General features: G+C 40.4%; 1 protein-coding gene across 1 annotated transcript in view; it reads left to right on the plus strand.

Moving 5' to 3' along the window:
• Positions 1–582: 582 nt before the first annotated feature.
• The window catches only part of CUNH11orf63 (chromosome unknown C11orf63 homolog), a 68,911-nt gene continuing 48,866 nt past the window's right edge, over positions 583–20,627 (plus strand). Inside the window, exons 1-2 of the mRNA XM_008055855.1 lie at positions 583–923; positions 19,021–19,540. Of these exons, the coding sequence (XP_008054046.1) occupies positions 583–923; positions 19,021–19,540 (861 nt within the window). The remainder of the gene's footprint in view (positions 924–19,020; positions 19,541–20,627) is intronic.

Genomic DNA, 20,627 nt, shown 5'->3' on the forward strand with positions numbered 1-20,627 from the left:
CCCTGGTTACAGTGCCAACGAAGGAAACCACACTCGTTTATCTCCTTCCTTTACTTTCCAAAAGGTAGACCTTGAACTCGTTTTACTCTATCCATGTATACTACTGAACAAGGCATATTTATATTGCTGCCCTAGGCATTTGGAATAAGGCCAATAAAGTACTGTCCATAATTAACCGTTTGGCTTTATCCAGGCTTGTCAGTAACAAGCCCTTGGAAGCTAGAAATAGGAGTCTGCTTCCAAACAGCCATTTATTTTCTCAATAAAACTACATTCGATTACTCAGGTTGTTCATAAGCTCTACATCAGATGTGTTTCTGTAGAGAGAAAAACAATGGTTTTTCTAATAGCCCTTCCTCGTATACAAAAAGGGTGCATACAAAAGCCTGCAGATAATATAGCAATGTTCTCTTACTCATTTAAATATCTGATTAACGTTGACATTAATGAGATTTCAGTGGTCACAGAGTAACAATAAAAATAATTTTTTTTAGGTAATGCCTTTACAAACCACATCTTTAAATATCAGCCGGCTGCTCCTATCAACAAGCATATCCCCTATTAAATTTTATAATTTTCAAGATGAGTAAAAGCAAACTAGTTCCCAAGTTCTCCAATCAGTCTCCTGTCCATCATGCCAATTTACATGTCCAGTCCAAAGACCCACCTTTTAAGAAAGAACACTTACATCTGATTTCAAAAGACTCCTTGGAATCAGATTCAGAAAGCCTCACTCAAGAGACTAAGTCCCAGTCTGAACTTGAGGACCAAATCCTTGACAATGATATGGAGCCTGACAGCTTAGAGGAGGAAAACCCCCGACCGGGAAGCTTGAGTGAGACAGAACAAGAAGCAAGCAGAAAAGCAGCTCAGACAGCCAGGAAGGAAAACCTCCATATGTGGGACAATGGCACCAATAACAGGTAAGGAATTGGCTTGTATAAAGTACTAATGGGTTTTAAAATGTATCACTAAATAGTTACTGGTATCCTTCCAAATGAGAGTAAGGACAGGCCCTACTAAGGAGTGCGTGGTGACATGAGACAGGGCTCCAAGCAGCCAAAGATAGCTCGGTGCCCTGCTTTTGCCACATTCTTTTTTTAATTAACAAATGCAGTAAGTATTAATAAGGGCATTTACATTTCTCATACTCCTTATTTCACATACTCATTTCCTGTCCTTATTCCAAGTGTCACCACTGCTGTGACCTCACCTTGGAGAAGTCCCAGAACTCCTGGTATAGAAAAGTACCTGTCGGCCGTGCTCGGTGGCTCAGCCTGTAATCCCAGCACTTTGGAAGGCCAAGGCGAGTGGATTGCCTGAGCCTGTGGGTTCGAGACCAGCCCGGGCAGATTGGCGAGATCGTGTCTCTACAATAAATTAAAAAATTATCTGGGTGAGGTAGCTTGCACCTGTAGTTCCAGCTACTTGGAAGGCTGAGGCAGAAGGATCGCAGCAGGCCGACGCAGGGGTGGCCATGAGTGTGCCACTGCACTCCAGATGGAATGAGACTCTAACTCAAAAAAAAAAGAAAACCACATGTCTAGCCTGTGTGACACAGTGAGACTCCAACTCATAAACAACAACAGAAAATAATAATAATAAATTTACAATAAATAGAAAAACACATGAGTTGGAGTCAAGACGTCTTGACTTGGTCCAGGCACTGCTGTTTAATGTACAGTTTGGAATAAATCACTAGAAACTCTTTCAGCTCACTGTTTCTCATCTGTCAAATGACCTGGCCTGCCTATCTCACAGAATTGCTATGAATGTCAATAAAGTACAAATAATTGGAGGCGGAGTCTTACCTGGCTCATTTCTTCAGAGCTAGTAGAGGGCTCATATTCCAGGGCTCAAATGATCATGTAAAGGTTTAACCTAATAACCAGTAATTATAGGATTCAACTTTATGCTATAAGTTGCCCCAAAATGTAATGGAATAGAAAACAATGTGGTGCTCTCTTTCTGGTTTTGTCGTTGTTGTTTGTCTTATTTTTTGAGTTGAAGTCTCACTCTGTAGCCCAGACTGGAGTGCAGTGTCCGCTCCCGGCCACCGCAGCCTCAACCTGCCGGGCTCCGGCGATCCTTCTGCCTCAGCCTTCCAAGTAGCTGGAACTACAGGCACACGCTACCACGCCCAGCTAATTTTTGTTTCATTGTAGAGATGAGGTCTCGCCAAGTTGCCCAGGCGGGTCTTGAACCCGCGAGCTCAGGCAATCCACTCACCTCACCCTCCCAAAGGTGCGGGATTACAGGCTGAGCCACCGAGCCCGGCTTTATCTTTCTGTTTTTATTTGAAGCACTAAATGATATGATGAAGTACAGAAGAAGTTAAAAGCTACTGATGAGAAAACAGTTTCCGTGTGGTGGTGAAGGCAACAGACTACTGGGTTCAAATGCTGGTTCTGCCACTTAACTAGCTGTGTGACCTTGGTAAAGTCCACTTAAAGTCTCTTTGCCTCTGTTTCTTCATTGGTAAAAATGGTATAATAAGAATAATAATAGTTACCTCACAGAGTTATCATGAGGCTAAAGTAAATTAATATATATGAAGTGTTTAGAACAGTGACTGACACCTTATAAATTATATTGCGTTAGGTTTTTTTAAAATTAGGGCTGACGCGCTTTGGGAGGCCGAGGTGAGTGAATTGCCTGAGACTGTGGGTTCGAGACCCGCCTGGGCAACTTGGCGAGACCTCATCTCTACAATAAATCAAAAAAATTAGCCGGGCGTGGTAGCACGTGCCTGTAATTCCGGCTATTTGGAAGGCTGAGGTGGAAGGATCGCCGGGGCCCAGCAGGTCGAGGCTGCAGTGGCCGGGAGCATGCCATTGCCTTCCAGTCTGGGCGACAGGGTGGGACTCCAACTCAAAAAAAAAAAATTAGGGCTGAAATATATTAAGGAAAGTTTATTGGAAGGTCTAGAACTTGGGCAGGGTCTTGAAGACAAGGTAAGATTTGGATAGGAGAGCAAGATGAGAGTGACATGTTTGTGGCATATATGGGAGCCCAGGTGAGGGGCAGAGGACTTATTTTGAGTACAGAGAAAATAGACTGAGTAGGGGCCTGATTATAGGGGTCTCAAAAATGTGCCTTTAGTATTGGAAGATGAATTTCCAGGCTATGGAGTATAGCCACCCCACACCACAGGTGAAGACAGTGAGTCCCACAGAACTCAAATGACTCATCCTAAGGATGCAGGGGCCCAGGTGGGAGCCAGAATTGGAACCCAGTCCTGAGTCTTTTTTCCTTTCTTCTTCCCCTCCTTTCTCTCACTGGGGATATTGAGCTGAACCAAACTCATATACATCTTAGAAAATCTCAAAATATCATAGTAAAAGTAATGACAGCTGTCACCAAGGTGCTGGAGGTGAAAGAGGGGCTCAGGACAGCTTCAGAGAGACAGACATGCTTGATTGAACTGAGTTGGGTATCCCAGGAGGAGGAATACATGTTCTTTGGGAGGGCAGTGAGATGAAGCAGTATTTGAGATTATTCTGCATGCCGGTGCGTTTTTTGGTTTGTTTGCTTGTTTTGAGTTGGAGTCTCACTCTGTCGCCCTGACTGGAGTGCAGTGACCGCTCCTGGCCACCGCAGGCTCGACCTGCTGGGCTCTGGTGATTGTTCCGCCTCAGCCTTCCAAGTAGCCGGAATTACAGGCATGCGCTACCACGCCTGGCTGATTTTTTGATTTATTGTAGAGATGAGGTCTCGCTGCCCATGCGGGTCTCGAACCCGCGGGCTCAGGCAATCCACTCACCTCAGCCTCCCAAAGCCACGGGATTATAGGCTGAGCCACCGAGCCCAGCTGGTGCGTTTTGAATTAGAGAGTAAAACACAAAGGGCAAAGAGACTAGTGGATGGATTTGACAACAATAAAGACAGTATCGGTTTGTAAAGGCCTATCTGTAGTTTCACTTAATTCCTCATCATAATCCTGCAGGGAAGTGCTGCGTTTTCCACTTTACAGTTAAAGGAAATGAGGCTGACAGAGATTAAGTAGCTTGTCTAAAGATACATGCTCTATGCTCTGAGGAAATCTTTGTTGTTCTGTTACTGATTTTTTTTTTTAATCATGAGAAAAATTCTAACCTACAGAAAAGTACAGGGAAAAATACAGTACAACTCTTACTGTCATGTTTGTTTCAGATATAGACATAGACATAGACATATAGACATCCCAAAGTGCTGGGATTACAGGCATGAGCCACCTAGCTGTGCTCAGATGTATTTTTTAAAGTCACGAAATATTACAGATGAATTTTTCTGGATGGGCTCGGTGGCTCAGCCTGTAATCCCAGCACTTTGGGAGGCCGAGGTGAGATTACCTGAGCCCACGGTGAGATTGCCTGAGCCCGTGGGTTTGGGACCAGCCTGGGCAACTTGGCGAGATCTTGTCTCTACAATAAATAAAAAAATCAGCTGGGCATGGTAGCACATGCCTGTGGTTCTGGCTACTTGGAAGGCTGAGGCAGAAGGTTTTCAGGAGCCCAGCGGGTCGATGCTGGGGTGGCCATGAGCATGCTACTGCACTCCAGCCTAGGCGTCAGAATGCCAGCCTAGGCAACAGAGTGAGACCCCAACTCAAAAAAATTTTTTCCTTGTACTCCTTCTCAAACCCTTTTTTCTCCTCAGAAGTAATCAATACATACTCTTATGTGGGTGCATCCTTCTGATCGATCTTTTATTCATTTCTTTCATAGGTAATCTATAATTATGGATAAATATATAGCAATATTTGAATATATAGTACTCTGTTCTGTTCAGACAATGTTATGTTTTTGATATTTTACCATTATATGTTTGAATAAAGACATGATCTTAGTTCATTTATTTTTAACTACAGCATAACTCTCATTATCTAAAAACAAAATGCATCCATTTCCTTATTGACGAACATTTAGGTTGTTTCCAGTTTTTGTTATTTAAAACAATGCTCTGTGCACATTTTTGTATGCCTCCTTGGGTACGTGTACAAGAGTTTTCTTAGGGTATAAGTATTCAGAAGTGGAATTCCTAGCTCACAGGAGAGTGGACATCTTCAACTTACCAACACTACTTGTGAGTTCCCTATCCTCACAATTACTCAGTCTTTTAACTTTTGCTGCTCAGACAGTTATAAAATCCTATCTTTTTATAGATTTAAATTACTTATCTCTGATTACTTGTGAACTTGAGTATCTTTTTTCATGTTTTTAGTCAAAGGAGATCAATTTAGACATACTCCTTGAAACTGCTTATTTTCATTTAGCAAAATATCGTGTGTATCTTGGATATCTTTCTATACAGTTGACCCCCCCCATATCCGTGGGTTTTGCATCTGCAAATTCAACCAACTGCAGAATAAAAATATTTGGGAAAATAAGTGGGTGATGGCATCTGTACTGACCATGTATGGACTTTTACCTTGTCCTTATTCCCTAAACAATATAGCACAACAACTATTTACATAGCTCTTACATTGTGTTAGGTATTATAAATAATCTAGAGATGATTTAAAGTATACGAGAAAATATTCACAGGTTATATGCAAGTACTACCCCATTTTATATAAGAAGCTTGAGCATCTGTGGATTTTGGTCACTGCAGGAATCCTTTGGTCAGTGAAGGGATCCTGGAATCACTTCCCCACAGATACTGAGGAATGACAATATTTGTATTTGTAGATTTACCTCATGCTACATAGTATTCCAATATTTGGAGGTGCCATGCTGTATTTATCCTGTTGCCCATAGATGGACGATAGCATATTTCCATTTTTTTAAAACAGTGCCTTAATTGAATTTTTTTTTTTTTTGAGTTGGAGCCTCACTTATTGTCTAGGCTAGAATGCAGTGTCACTATCACTGCTCACTGCAGCCTCAACCTCCTGGGCTCTGTTGATTTTTCCACCCCAGTCCTCAGCGGGACATAGAAGTGCACACCATCATGACTGGCTAATTTTTGGATTTTTTTTTTTTTTTTCACTATGAGACCAGGTTTCACTATGTTGCCCAGACTGGTCTCAAACTCCTGGACTCAAGCGATTGTCCTACCTCAGCCTCTAAAAGTGCAAGGACTATAGGCATGAGCCACCATGGACAGCACCTTAATTAAAATTTTCATATGTGTATATAAATAAAAGAATTGACAGAGGTTGGTGACAGATTAGATGGTGCTTGAAAGGAACAAAAGAAGCCACAGATTATCAAAGTATTCTGATAACAATAACTAGCATTATAGAATGCTCATTAGGGCCTATCTCTGTGCTAAATACTTTCCATGTTTTATTTCATTTAATACTTATTGCAGCCCTGGTAGGTAGATACTATAATGGCCCCATTTTAAAGGTTGCAAATGAAGCTTAAAGATGTTATAGTATACCTCACTTATTGTATCTACTGAATGGTGAAGCAGAAAACTTATGCAGTCTGACTCCATGTTCTAAAATACATTTTTATCCTGGCTCTAATCTGAGAGAGTCATAGTCTCCTAGGTAATAAATGAGAGTAGTTTCATTTATAGAAAAAGAGACATCAGAAAGAAAAATATTTTGCAATGGATAGGTATTCTTGTTTGTACTTTTAAGATGAAAAAACCAAGGTAAGGATCCATTAAGTAAACTCATTTCTCCAGTTGAGTTTTTCTTCCTTTTCTGATACTCAGGGACCTGACTTTAACCCTTGTTCTTACCAAAGGACAGCCTAAATACCACTTACTAGATTTCAAAATAGAGAATGAGGCTTATAAAACTATAGAAATTGTAGTTAGATTCTTGGTCTTCTGATTCAGAGATCCTTAAGTAATGCTATTTTCCTCAGATTGATTTGCCCTGGACATTTTTACTGAAGAATTATAAACCCTGGGTTAGAATGGGTTATAGCCCTGTAATTGTTGGCTGTATTGTACTTCGCACATTGAACATCAAGATGACTAGTTCTTTACTATAAAGGAAAACAGAATTGAAGCATTTCACCAAATAATACCTCAAAAATATTATTTAGGTGAGTATTTAGTTATTGGCCCTTTCTCTGCCTCACTTTACTCTTGGAAAGCTTTCCTAGCTGTATTGTTGCTTGGAGCTGTGTAGCTTATGAGCCATGAAATAGACAAGAAAATTGATCTTAGACCGTGGATATGAAATTCAAGTAGGCTTTTATTTCTGTAAGGTAGATGGCATTCTGGGAATTGTAGTTCAAAAAAAATTAATCAAAGCCTTGTTTTAAAACCAAGGAAAATTTCTTTCTTGCTTTTATAAACAATAATTTTAAAAGCTGCCTGGCAAATCACTTGAGCCCTACTCTTGTGTTTTGATGTTACTAGAACCTCCTCAGGGCAATTATTCTCTTGTATTTCACCAAAGTCAAGCCGTAGTTCAATGTATATGGATGAGAGAAAACCTTTTACTTAATGGAAATTGGAGCAGCATTGACTGTAGTGAATAAGTCGAGAGTGGAGAGAGAGTCTTCATGTGATAATCCTTAAACCCCACTCCAGAGCTGGCCTTATGACACTTGGCACTCATGAAGAAAGAGATCAGTGTAATTCCTAGAGCATTAGAAATAACCTCTTCAGACCTGGGGACTTCTGAAACCTTGTATATTTGGGGGGGGGGGTATCAGAGAGCAGCCATACAGTACCTTGTATGTGTGTTTAATAAGGTCTTGTTTATAATAATACTTATATAATTAGCTACCATTTGTAGAACTATTTGTTTTATATATACTATCTCATTTATTCCTACAAGAGCCTCTTAGATAGGCATTATTAGCCTAATCTTGCAGATAAAGAACTAAGGTTCTAAGAGTTGTGTAGATGTACGTAGTTACTGAGTACCAGAGCCAGAAATTGAACTGAACTCTCTCCTGACTCCAAAGCCTGAGCTTCTAATTTATAAGAATCTGGATAGAGAATCAAGTATTAATCTGAGAGAGTCCCATATTACTATCTTGTAAAAATTAAAGATATAACATTTCAATATGGACTAAACCACCCAGAGTAAAAATGCATGTAAAATTATAAACTTTAGGAAAGTAGTAAAAATTTTTAAAGGATACTGTGTTCTCAGAATAAACAGACATGAATTGTTTTTTCCATTGAGCTGTGAGGTGATAGCAGCCTCAATTCTTCAGCATCTCTGCTGGGAAATAGAATTGCTTTCATGCAGTGAGATCTACAGTACTCTCCTCTCTCATCACCTGGGACCATAGTTGCCACAAAAGGGTCCATGTTCTAATAAACCACCTTGTGTTAGAAATTAATAAGAGGCTCAATGTGGATTACTAGTTAAATCGAGAACTCAGAATTGTCTGAAAGTAAAGAAAAGGGACTCAGTAATAATAATCTGCATTTTTATTGTGTTGTAGCATATAATTTTTCTCTAAAATGCTTTCCTGTGTGTTGTTTCTGATTAGTACACGAGAGTCAGATGAGGTATTGAATGATGATTTTTAGGGCTTGACGAGTGGCACTGGATAACAAAAAAGATAGTGGATAAAGAGAGACAGTGCAGACCAAAACTCAGGATTTTCATTTCCCCCCACATTTCCAAGAGAAATTTATAGAACGCATTGGAAATATTTAAGCTGAGGAAAGACTACTCTCTCTCATAGGTATTGTAGAGTTTGAGGGGGGATGGTTTGGGTACCAATGGGGAGGTTAAAGAAGACATTTGACCTAGATCTAATATACTAGGATTATTTAGATGATTCTAAGAGCTTCCAGGAGTCCAACTTTCATTCCTGTTGATTTCTAGGAACATTCATCCATATTGTTTTCTATTGTCTCTTATTAGATAGATTTTCAATTTAAGGTCATTCGTGGGCCAACCTGTTCACATACATTATACTGCATACCATGTTATAGGGGTTTTCATGCAGGATTTTGTGACTAGCTACTAGCAGTTTATTTATTTCTGATCACATGGAAATAGTTATATCAGAGAAGTGACTTTTTGTTGCAGGTATTAGTCACTTCTGTTTTCTTTTCATTCATTTACTCACAAACTGTGCTTCAGTTAAACCCCGACGACTCCTCAGAGCAGGCATGGTGCCATCCTAGCAGATGAGCAGTCATAGAAGGAAGTAAAAAGTGTGCATGGGCATGAATTGCGGCTATTAAAGGCAGAGTCCCCGCCAGAAATGTTAAAGCCATAGTGACCCCTGGGGTTTGTTGCCCCCGGAGACAACTACCAGTTCTTTCCTAGGTTATTTCAAAACTGGGATATGTTATTGTCCTAAAGTAAGTAAATAAATAGTGAGTCTGAAACCTCACAGAGTGTGATTTAAATTCATATCACCTACAATCCCGTGATTTTATCAAGAGGATCGAGAAGATTGTAACCGAGTTACTAAGGGGATCATTTAATTCATGACCTTTAGATATTCATCTATTTCCACTACCTGACGAGTTTGAAAATATAGAAAACTTTGATTCGTATACATGTATTATATTTAAATGATTTTCCCAACACTTCTATATAGTGCTGAGTTTTGCATGACAGGCCCAATTCAACTTATAAAATAATGGATTCTTAGAGCTGTTAGGGCTCTTAAAGTTCAGCCTATTTTCTTTATTGTACAAAGGAAGAAGCTGAGACTAAGACTGGTAAAGAGATCACCCAAGTTCACACTGGGCGATCAGTTGGGCTCAGGGTTAGTAGCAACTCTAGATAGCAAGACCTATCTGTTGCTTTTCTTATATCACTGCCACCTTGCCATTTTAATGCTCTTAATATCTGGCATTTAAAATGTAAGAACTATGTAAAGAAAGTGTAAGAACCTGGACATTTTATAAATCTAGGTCTCTGCCTCTTAGCCATTATTTTGGAGAATGAAAGGGGCTTCCACAGATAACATCTAGCATTAGCATTGTAAACTCTCACTGAATAAGAGGAATTATGTTTCTAAATACTGTGACATACAGCATTTCCCTTGTGAAGATGCAGCCTTGGTTTCACATAACATAATCTTAATAGAAGTAAGTACTAGAATTTTACACTACAATTACTAACATGTCCTCTTTAGAGAATTTATTTTCGTTTACCTCACAGATTGTCCTTGACTCAAGACTGGCACTAATAAGAACTTGGGACAAATATCTAGTTATGTTGCAGCCACAAATTGGTTGTCTAAGAAAAAGAAAGGACTTTGGTGGGAATTATCCAAATTATATATTTTTCCTAAATGAAATCTGCTAGATAACAATTCAGCCCCTTCACTTAAGTGTGTTTCTGTAGACAGTCCTTGGCCTTCATTCCATTAAACCATTTTTTTCTATTAAAAATGTCTAATGTTTTTAGCAACAAAAATGCCTGCATTAAGTGAAATTTTCTGGGTTGTAAATAACCTCCTCAAAACAGTTCATATTCATATTTGTGAAAAAATTTTTTCGTGCTTGCGAAAGTAAATTTTTCATCTTTTGGATTTATTTCATTGTATTTACTTAAAAGCCATTGATAAGAAGATTAAGATGAGCATAGAATTAAAAAATCCTTGGAAATAGCAGTCAGTTCCTTAAAGAAGCATTAAAAACTTTACACTTAAATAAAAATTGAATTTGCTGTTCACATGCATAAAAGATTTAATGGCATATAAATTGGGAATAATTATTCTGTTTAAAAGGATTAAATTAAACCTAAATCAATAATAACATGTGCAGTTTCAGTTTAACTACCTACTTAAAATAAAGTGGCAAATAAATAACAGCTAAATGATTAATAGCAATGCTTTTATTCACCTCCTCAACAGGCAAAATGGCCAGTTATTGCATATTCTATTGTGAGTGCAAAGGATGTTAATTGTACTAGAAACATGCTCTAATTTTAGTAATTTTTTGATTGAATACAATACTGAATATGAGGCTCTTCATTAAATGGAGATTTTATTTTATTTTGTTTGAAGTTATCACAGTGAGTACTCAAATATGGTCCATTAAAGCCTGCAAATATCATGGTGTATGCGTGGGAGACCGTCCCCCACCCCCTTCCTCTGTGCCTCCATTTCTAACCTAGGCATCTGAAGAGGGGACCCAGCATCTGTTGTCTGAATGACAACAAAAGAGTTGTGTACTCATTGTCAGTGTAACCTTCCTATCAAATGGGGAGGAAGAGAGGTGCATGTTTTGTGTGCGGATGATTACTGATGAAAGGGCACTTCACACTCATTTTGTCCCAGTGTGTTGACCTGGACCACAAAACACAATTGAGCTTCTAAGCACACAAGCTCAGTACAATGGGGTTTTTTAGTATCATGTTCTATTTCAGCCATTAGATTTGTTTCTGTGAAGTATTACAGCTTTCTGTGCTCATGATTTTGCAAAGCATAACCTCCTATTTGTTTCAACATACGGTTCCTATCCAGAAAGGGGAGGTTTTACGATAGCCATTGCAGGGGTAAGTGGTGCAGCATAATTAAAGCTCTTCAAAGAGCCACATTTTCAGACTCTGTCCTTACATAGATACATTCTTAGAGTTTCTCTGGTTCAAAAACATTTTCTCAGCCAAAGAAACTCATTTGCTCTGATTTGTTTTTAAGTCCTTTGTCTTTTCTAAGTTCCACTTAAAATATCAGTCTTTTCTGTATTTTGTGATATTGCTTCTACGGCCATTTAAGAGTGGAAATTTGTTGAGGCTAAAAATTACAGCTTTTTCAGAAGGTCTGAAATAATTTAATTCTCCTGCTTTCATCTTACTCATCATCTTTCAGCTGTTGTTAAAATAGTTCATCATTTGGAAACAGTTACATTTCATAGTCCCATCTCCTAGATTATGGTTCAAACATTCACCATAATGCCCAAGTCACAATTAAAAACTGGATTTTTATGGATGGGTGTTAAATATTTTAGGCCACTGTGGTACCCTTTAGTGCATCACAAGACAACTTTGTGCCCTGGAAATAACTTAAGTCCAGGGGGGAGTGAAGAATCCCTTGAGATCTATCAGCAGGTAGTACAATACACAACAACAGCATTATGTCATGATGACTGGAGGTAACACAGCAACCAAGACCCGTGTTGCAGCTCACTGACACATACTTCCATAGCTAGTTCTCACTGAATCCTTACGCTGTGTCAGAGACATAGTCCTATGCATTTACATATATTAGTTATCTTAACCCTCTCGACAACACTATGACGTAGGTACTATTATTATCCCCATTTTATTGATGAGAAAACCGAGGTACAGAAATTAAATAACTTGCCCACATTCACGTAGTCTGGAAATTGAGTGCAGGCAGTCTAAGACCCTTATCCTTAGATGTTCTGCTGTATCATTTCCCAAAACCAAAATACTCCCTATCATTATTCAGAGAAACAAAACACCACAGATATTACATATGACTGAAGAAGGTGTATAGCCGTGACAGTAGACATGATACCGTTATCACCTGATGCTGATTAAATACAATGACCAGATTGAGTATACCAGTTTTCTTAGCATACCTGCAAAGATAGAAACCAGAGATTCCATTTCCTTCAACCATTGAAGACTACCTAATTTAAAAAAAAACAGTGAGCATTACTGAGTTATTGATTCTTTGGTGAGTTTCATACAATCACAGAACAATGGAGTTGCAGTGGACTTTGAAATATCATCTAGCAATTGAAGGTGGAAAGAAGAGGTTAATATTTTCTGTGATAAACCAGGTCATGTCCTCTTATTTTAAATGCCCATAATGTCCTGTATTTCTTTACGCATCTAATTCATTAGCTAATTGCTGTATTATAGTTGGTGCATGAAACCTGTCCTCCTCACTAGAGAAGACATCAGCCTGCTTCTGTTTTCCTTACTGCTGTTTCTTCTGTGCCTAATAATCTGCCTGTACATAACACATCTGTTGACTGGCCATCTGATCCATTCGCTAACTCAGAAGCAGACACTGCAACATGCTTGCTTCACTGCCGCCCGTGAGAATAGCTGCAGGATAGAAGGGAGTGTGATGGACAGAAACCAGTTCCAGAGTTCTGTCTCCAGGCTTCACCATCTGTTAGCCCTGTGACCTTGGGAGACGTACATAAGCTTTCTAATCCTCAGTTTACTCATCTATTAAATAGGGTAATAATAGCACTCCTCAGTCTGGTGCGGTGGCCTACTCCTGTGATCCTAGCACTTTGGGAGGCCAAGGTGAGAGGACTGCTTGAGCCTAGGAGTTCGAAACCAACCTAGGCAACGTAATGAGGCCCTGTTTCTACAGAAATCAAAATGTTTGCCGGGCACGGTGGCGCATGCCTGTAGTTCCAGCTACTCGGGAGACTAAGGCAGAAGAGTTACCTAAGCCTAGAAGGCTGAGGCTGCAGTGAGCGGTGATCGTGCCACTATCCTCCAGCCTGTCTGACTCAAAAAAAGAATAGCACTTTCCTCAGCATTGTTCTAAGGAAAAAACCAAAGACTCATTACAAACATTACCCATACCAGCATACAACAATATGTGCTATCTTTCCACATCCTACTCCTTACTGAGTGGCAGAGCAGTGATCCCCAGTGTTGTCAAAGGTGACCAGTCATGCTCTTAGCAGTGCGAAATAGAGGACTGTTTTAAACTTCTTAAAAAAGACTTTATAGCATCTGTAGATAATTCCTTCCAGAAGCTCCTCGCTTTGGCTGCCCCAAAGTATCTTTGCTCTCTGATTAAACTATCGGGCTAAGTTAGTTAAGCCCAAACTCCTTCACAGAATTTACAAAGTCCTTTGAGATCTGACTTCTGCTTAACCTCGAGCTCTACGCTGTGGCCTTCCCTCCACTTCCATCTCATCCATACTGAATCTGTTCTTTGAAATCTGTCTCATCCATACAGAATCTGTTTTTTGAAAGCCCTGCTCTCTCTGTCCCCTCCACTCCCTTCCACATGCTGTTCTCTCAGGATGACGTACACATCCTGCCCTTCCTAGCCTTAAGGCTGAGCTATGCCATCTCATCACTTTCCCTAGAAGGCTTACTTCAACCTCCCAAGACAGGGTTGGATGTCCCTCCCGAGGATCCATGGCCCATTGCCCCCCATCAGAGCATGCTCATCGCTTGTTTCCACTAGGCTGTGAGTTCACCACTTCACCATTTGCCACTGTATCCCCCGGCTTAGTAAGTGTTCAATTTAAAAATGCCTATTGAATCAATGAGTGAGCAAGTGAATGAAGAGAGTTAAGTTCAGTTTTTTTCTTTCAGGACAGGGTGAATGTGAGAAAACAACACCTTTCTTCATTTATGTATTTATTTTTTGAGTCAAGGTTTCACTCTGTCACCTAGGCTGGAGTGCAGTGGCACGATCATGGATCACCACAGCCTCAAACTCCTGGGCTCAGGTGATCCTCCTGCCTCAGCCTCACAAGTAGCTAGGACTACAGGCATGCACCACCACACACCTGACTAATTATTTTATTTTTGTAGAGATGAGTTCTCACTATATTGCCCAGACTGTTTTCGAACTTTTGGGCTCTAGTAATCCTCCTACCTCGGCCTCCCAAAGTGCTGGGATTACAGACATAAACCACCGCACCTGGTCTGCCTTTCTTCATTTAAAAACGTCTTTATTTACTTGAAGATAATTATTGAACTTTCTTTCCCACCTGAACAACCAGTTACGTTTCACTCACTACCAAATAAGCCCTAAAAATCATTTACTAATTCGGTTTAATGCAAGAAACCTCTACATGTTTAGATTCTAATTTACTACAACTGGCCTTTTAAAATAAAAAATTTAATGCTTTATCTCTGTTGACTAGAGTATTTTTAGACATGAAGTTGTTTATTCAAGAAGCATTTATTGACTTATGTCCACAGCCCAGTGCTGTGTACTAGGGCAGAGATTAGGGAAGGAAGGATCACCCATAGTCTCTGTTGCCCAGGAGTTTATCTAGATAGGAAACAAGATTACCATTGTGAAACATTAAATAGGCACAAATACAGAGCACTTTAAAATACATTCTCTCGTGTTGATCCTTACACGACCCTGCAAAATAAAACAAATATCATTTATCTATTTTTACATCTGAGAAAAACTGGCTCAGAGATGACATGATTTGCCAGATGATGCAATATAGATAGTGACAGACTGACACTTGAGCCCAGGTCTGTACCTTGCCAGATCGTGCCATGTCCCATTTACACACCCCATTACTCTTAAGGGCCAAGTGAAAGGCCAAGTGAAATACCATGAGTCCATTTGATGGGACATCACCTGGGAGAAACCTCCCCAAAATGCCCCAGAGGCAAGCAGTACTGCAATGAGGAATCCAGCTGGGCATCCCGTTTCTTGATAAATGTGGATCATTCCCATTTTGCTGGAGGGGAAGAGCATATCTCTCCTCTTGTTGGAAAAGGAAGAGCCACCTATTACAAGAAGTTTCCCGTCTCAATATGTGAACTACCCGGGTGCAGTGGCTCCTGCCTATAATCCCAGCACTTTGGGAGGCCGAGGTGAGAGCATTGCCTGAGCCCACGGGTTCAAGACCAGCCTGGGCAGCTTGGCGAGACCTCATCTCTACAATAAATTTTTAAAAATTAGCTGAGCGTGGTGGCGTGAACCTATAGTTCCAGCTACTTGGAAGGCTGAGGCGGAAGGATCACCTGAGCTCAGCAGGTCAAGGCTAAGTGTGCCACTGCACTCCAGCCTAGGTAACAGAGTGAGACTCCAACTCAAAAAAAAAAAAAAAGTGTGAACTAAAAATTCCGAATGACAATTTAGCAAGGCATGTGAGTTTTGGCTCTTTGCTCCAGTTTTGCTTTACATCAAATCAAAGAAATCTAGGTCCACATTAAGAAGAGTAAATTAACATTAGAGGGACCATTAGTTTGTTTACCCAGCATAAAATTATGTCCTCTGTAAACGGGAATATCAAATAGCATAAAAAGCCTCGGTGATTTACATTTTCTTTTTGATTAGAGCATTGCATCTACTGTACTCAAGGAAGGAAAATCTCTCCCATTTAGCTTTTGAAGATCAAAGAGGCCATTAAATATGCCATATTACCAGCATTTTTTTCCCCTTTTTTTTTCTTTTTGGTTGACTAGGGGGTGTTTTACAAATTGAGACTGGCATGAGGAAAAGGGAGGACTTTATTTGGGGTCATATGAACTGATTATGAACTAGTTTACTTCCTTCAGGCAGGACCATATGCTTAACCTTTTATTCAAATAGGGCTTTCCTGCAGCTTCAAGTGCCCTCTGACCTGCCCACTGAGTTTTGTGTTCATAGACCTGACAACCAAGAAACGGACTTTTTCTGTGAGTCATGGTCTGGTCTGACGCTAAGCCTTGGGGATCTTTCTGTAGTACGTCTGATACAATCTACGAAGACAAAATCGAGTGAAATGCATACTGAAAAGAAGGATGAAACTTGTTGGTATTCAGTTAGAATAAAATCTTGTTTTCCCCCCAAAAGGAGCAGACTAAAGCAAATGTTGTCTGTGCAACAATTCATATTTCTCCTTCTAGATAAATAGCCCATCGTATATGCAGTCATGTGTTGGTTAACGACAGGGATATGTTCTGAGAAATGTGTTGGGTGATTTCATCACTGTGTGAACACTGTAGAGTGTACCTACATAAACCGAATGAAATAGCTCACCTTACACCTAGTCTGTATGGTATAGCTTACTGCTCCTGGGCTAAACACGTGTACAATATGTTGTTATACTGAATGCTGTAAGCAGTTGTAACACAATGAAAAGTTTTTTTGTTTTTTTTTTTGAGTTGGAGTCTCACTCCGTCACCCAGACGGGAGTGCCGTGGCCACTCCCAGCCACTGCAGCCTCGACCTGCTGGGCTCCAGCGATCCTTCCGCCTCAGCCTTCCAAGTAGCTGGAACTACAGGTGTGCGCTACCACACCCAGCTAATTTTTGATTTCTTGTACAGATGAGGTCTCGCCAAGCTGCTCCGGGCGGGTCTCGAACCCTCAGGCTCAGGCAATCCATTCACCTCAGCCTCCCAAAGGCGTGGGATTACAGGCTGAGCCACCAAGCCCGGCTGAAAAGTTTTTTTTTGTTTCTTTTTACAACGAAAAGTTATTTGTCTAACTAAACGTAAAAAAGGCAGGCAGCCAGGCGCTATATAATCCCAGCAGTTTAGGAGACCAAGGTGAGAGAATTGCCTGAGCCCGCAGGTTCGAGACCAGCTCGGGCAATTTGGTAATTCCTCATCACTACAATAAATCAAAAAATTAGCCAGGCGTGGTGGCGCGTGCCTGTAGTTCCAGCTACTTGGAAAGGATCACCTGAACCCCATAGGTTGAGGCTGTGGTGACCATGAGTATGCCACTGCACTCCTGCCTGGGTGACAGAGTAGGAGTCCGACTCAAAAAAAAAAAAAAAAAAGGAAGAGTAAAAACACAGTATAAGTAATAGAAAATAGTACACGTGTACAGGACACTTGCCATGAATGGAGCCTGCAAGACTGGAAGTTGCATGGGGTAAGTCTGTGAGGGGTGATTAATGTGAAGACTTAGGACATGACAGAACACGACCGTGGACTTCATAGACACCCTAAACTTAGGCTTCTCTAAACTTACTTTAAAATATATTTCTCCAGTAATAAATTAACCTTAACTTACTGTAACCTTTTTACTTTTTAAGCTTCACAACTTTTCACTCTTTTTTTTTTTTTAAGTGAGAAAGTAGAATGTATTGAGAGGACAAAAAAGCTAAGCTCCTACGGTGAGAGAGGGGACCCAAAGGGGTTGCCTGACTTTTTAACTCTTTTAAAACACAGCTTAAAACGCAAACAATGCACAGCTGTACAAAAATGCTTTCTTTATATCTTTATTCTATAAGCTTTTTCCTATTTTTAAGTTTTTTTTCCTTTTTATTTATTTTTCCTTTTTATTTATTATTTATTTTTGAGCTGGAATCTCACTCTGTTGCCCAGGCTGGAGGGCAGTGGCACGCTCATGGCCATCACAGCCTCAACCTGCTGGGCTCAGGCGATCCTTCTGCTTCAGCCTTCTAAGTAGCTGGAACTACAGGCGTGTACCACCATGCCTGGCTGATTTTTGATTTATTGTAGAGATGAGATCTCGCCAAGTTTCCCAGTCTGGTCTCGAACCCATAGGCTCAAGCAGTCTTCTCACCTTGCCCTCCCAAAGTGCTGGGATTATAGGTGTGAGCCACCACGCCTGGCCTTTTTTTTTTCCTTTTTAAAATTTTTTGTTAAAAACTGAGACTTAAACACACACATTAACCTAGGCCTACACAGTATCAGTTCACTACCTCTACGTCTTGCTCCATCTGAAGGTTTTCAGGTGCAATAACACGTGTGGAGCTGTCACTGCCTATAATAACAGTGCCTCCTTCTGAAATACCTCCCGAAGGAGTTGCCCGGGGCTGTTTTACAGCTAACTTTTTTTTTAATAAGTAGAAGGATCACATTCTAAAATAATAAAAATTATAATATATTAAATATATAAACCAGTAGCAGTTTTGATTCTCATTATCAAGTATTTTGTACTGTACATAATTTTATGTTATGCTTTTATACAACCATCAGGGCAGTAGGTTTGGTTACACCAGAATCACCACAAACATGTGAGCAATGTATTGTACTAGGATGTGTAAAGGGCTAAGATGTCACTGGCATTTGCCTTCAGCTCCATTACAATCTTATGGAATCTCTGTCATATATACAGCTTTTCTTTGGGAAAACTTTGTTATTCGGCGCGTGGCTGTATTACCAGCTAAAGCATGAAATGCAATTTTATCTTCACCAGCCAAAATACTCACTGGTGGTGTGTATGAGTAATTGCAACCTTTGAACCACAGTGATTCATTGGTTTAACATCACAGACATCTGTGATGTTTTCCTACTGTTTTCTGGCGTTTGGAAATGAACTATTTTTATTTCAATGAGCTTAGGTAGTTAAGACCTTTTTGCCCTTTATGTGCAGTATTTGGAACTAATTTAAGCCTTGGATCTATCTTTAACATATAGATAGTAAAAAGAAAATTATAGGAGAAAGATTGAGATTAATTTCAAACGAAATGATCAGCTGAATATTATAATGAGAGAATGTATTTTGATTAAGAACCTGCCATTTCTGTTCTGCTTTAAGCAGCCAACAACCAATAGAAGACAAATATTCAGACCTCCGATATGACCCAGACTGGAGGAATAAGAAAGAGGAAAGGCCATTGTTGACTGTGGAAGCATCCCTGGAGTCTGCAGACAGCTCTTCAGAAAATCTGCCACTGGAACCACTCTACCCTTCCAAGGAGACTTCAATGGAACTCCCAGGAGGAAAAGGCAAACAGAAAAAGAGTCCACGGAGTGTAACCTCCTTGCTTGGTAGTGAGTTTTTAAGCCCAGACTATGAGCAACGTGCCCATCACAGTGAGCCACTTTCAGAGCTCAGTGACAGTGACCGGGGGGAGAAGTCAAGCAACCTCTCTCCCTACGCTAAGAGTTCAAGTTCACATAACGAGGTTTTCCTGCCGGGATCACGCAGCCCTCGCCGAAGGAAGTCTAAACCATATTTTGTGGAAAAAAACAAATTGACTTTGGGATTACCCACTCCTAAAGCAGACTCTTATCTTCAACTTCACAATAAAAAAAGAGGGGAAACTCACCTAGAGCAGGTATGTAGTGGCTACTTAATTATTTCTTCTGAAACGCTAAACTGGAACTTGCATGTATTTGAAATGGCTAGATTCCATTTTCCTTGGGATGATGATGTCATTATAACCATCTGGCTGGGTAAAACAAATGGTTCCATACTACACCCTACATGTTTTCCTTCTTGTAGAATGAGGGGAATTATTCCACAAATTCTTACGAGCAAAATAAAAGCCATCAATGGTTTACAGAGCTGTAACTGCTGTAAGGCAACTGTTATATCAAAAATTTCTAGCCGGGCTTGGTGGCTCAGCCTGTAATCCCGCACCTTTGGGAGGCTGAGGTGAGTGGATTGCCTGAGCCCGCGGGTTCAAGACCCGCCTGGGCAGCGAGACCTCATCTCTACAATAAATCAAAAAATCAGCCGGGCGTGGTAGCGCATGTCTGTAATTCCAGCTACTCGGAAGGCTGAGGCGGAAGGATCGCCAGAGCCCAGCAGGTCGAGGCTGCGGTGGCCGGGAGCAGCCACTGCACTCCAGTCTGGGCGACAGAGTGAGACTCCAACTCAAAAAAAAAAAAATTTCTTCATTCAAGAAACCACAGAATTTTTAAAAACTGTCTACCAAAAGATTAAATACAGAACTGAGTGTTTGGTTTTCCATATTGATTTCCTTTGTTTCCACCATAGCATTGATTTTCACCCCTACTAAATGCCCTTAAGCTTGGAGTTAACATGACACATATCAATAGCCACAGCTCACATACAAAAGTGAATGTCAACTCTGATTCTGTATATGTGGGGTGGTTGTCGGGGGGGAGGGACAGGGTATAACATAAGGCATTTAAAGCAATCCTTCAGATGATTCTATTACCTTTCAACTCCTATTGATAATCACTACACCATCCTTTATTGCCCTGTGCAAATGATATGATATGATTAAAACTTAATCTCAGCTGGGCTCGGTGGCTTAGCCTGTAATCCCACGCTTTCAGAGGCCAAGTTAAATGGATTGCCTGAGCCCATGGGATCGAGACCCGCCTGGGCAGTTTGGCGAGACCTCATCTCTATAATAAATCAAAAAATTAGCCGGGCATGGTGGCGCGCGCCTG

The sequence above is a fragment of the Carlito syrichta genome, unplaced genomic scaffold, assembly GCF_000164805.1.
Source record: "Carlito syrichta isolate Samal-C Ts95f unplaced genomic scaffold, Tarsius_syrichta-2.0.1 Scaffold301974, whole genome shotgun sequence".
Taxonomy (NCBI): domain Eukaryota; kingdom Metazoa; phylum Chordata; class Mammalia; order Primates; family Tarsiidae; genus Carlito; species Carlito syrichta.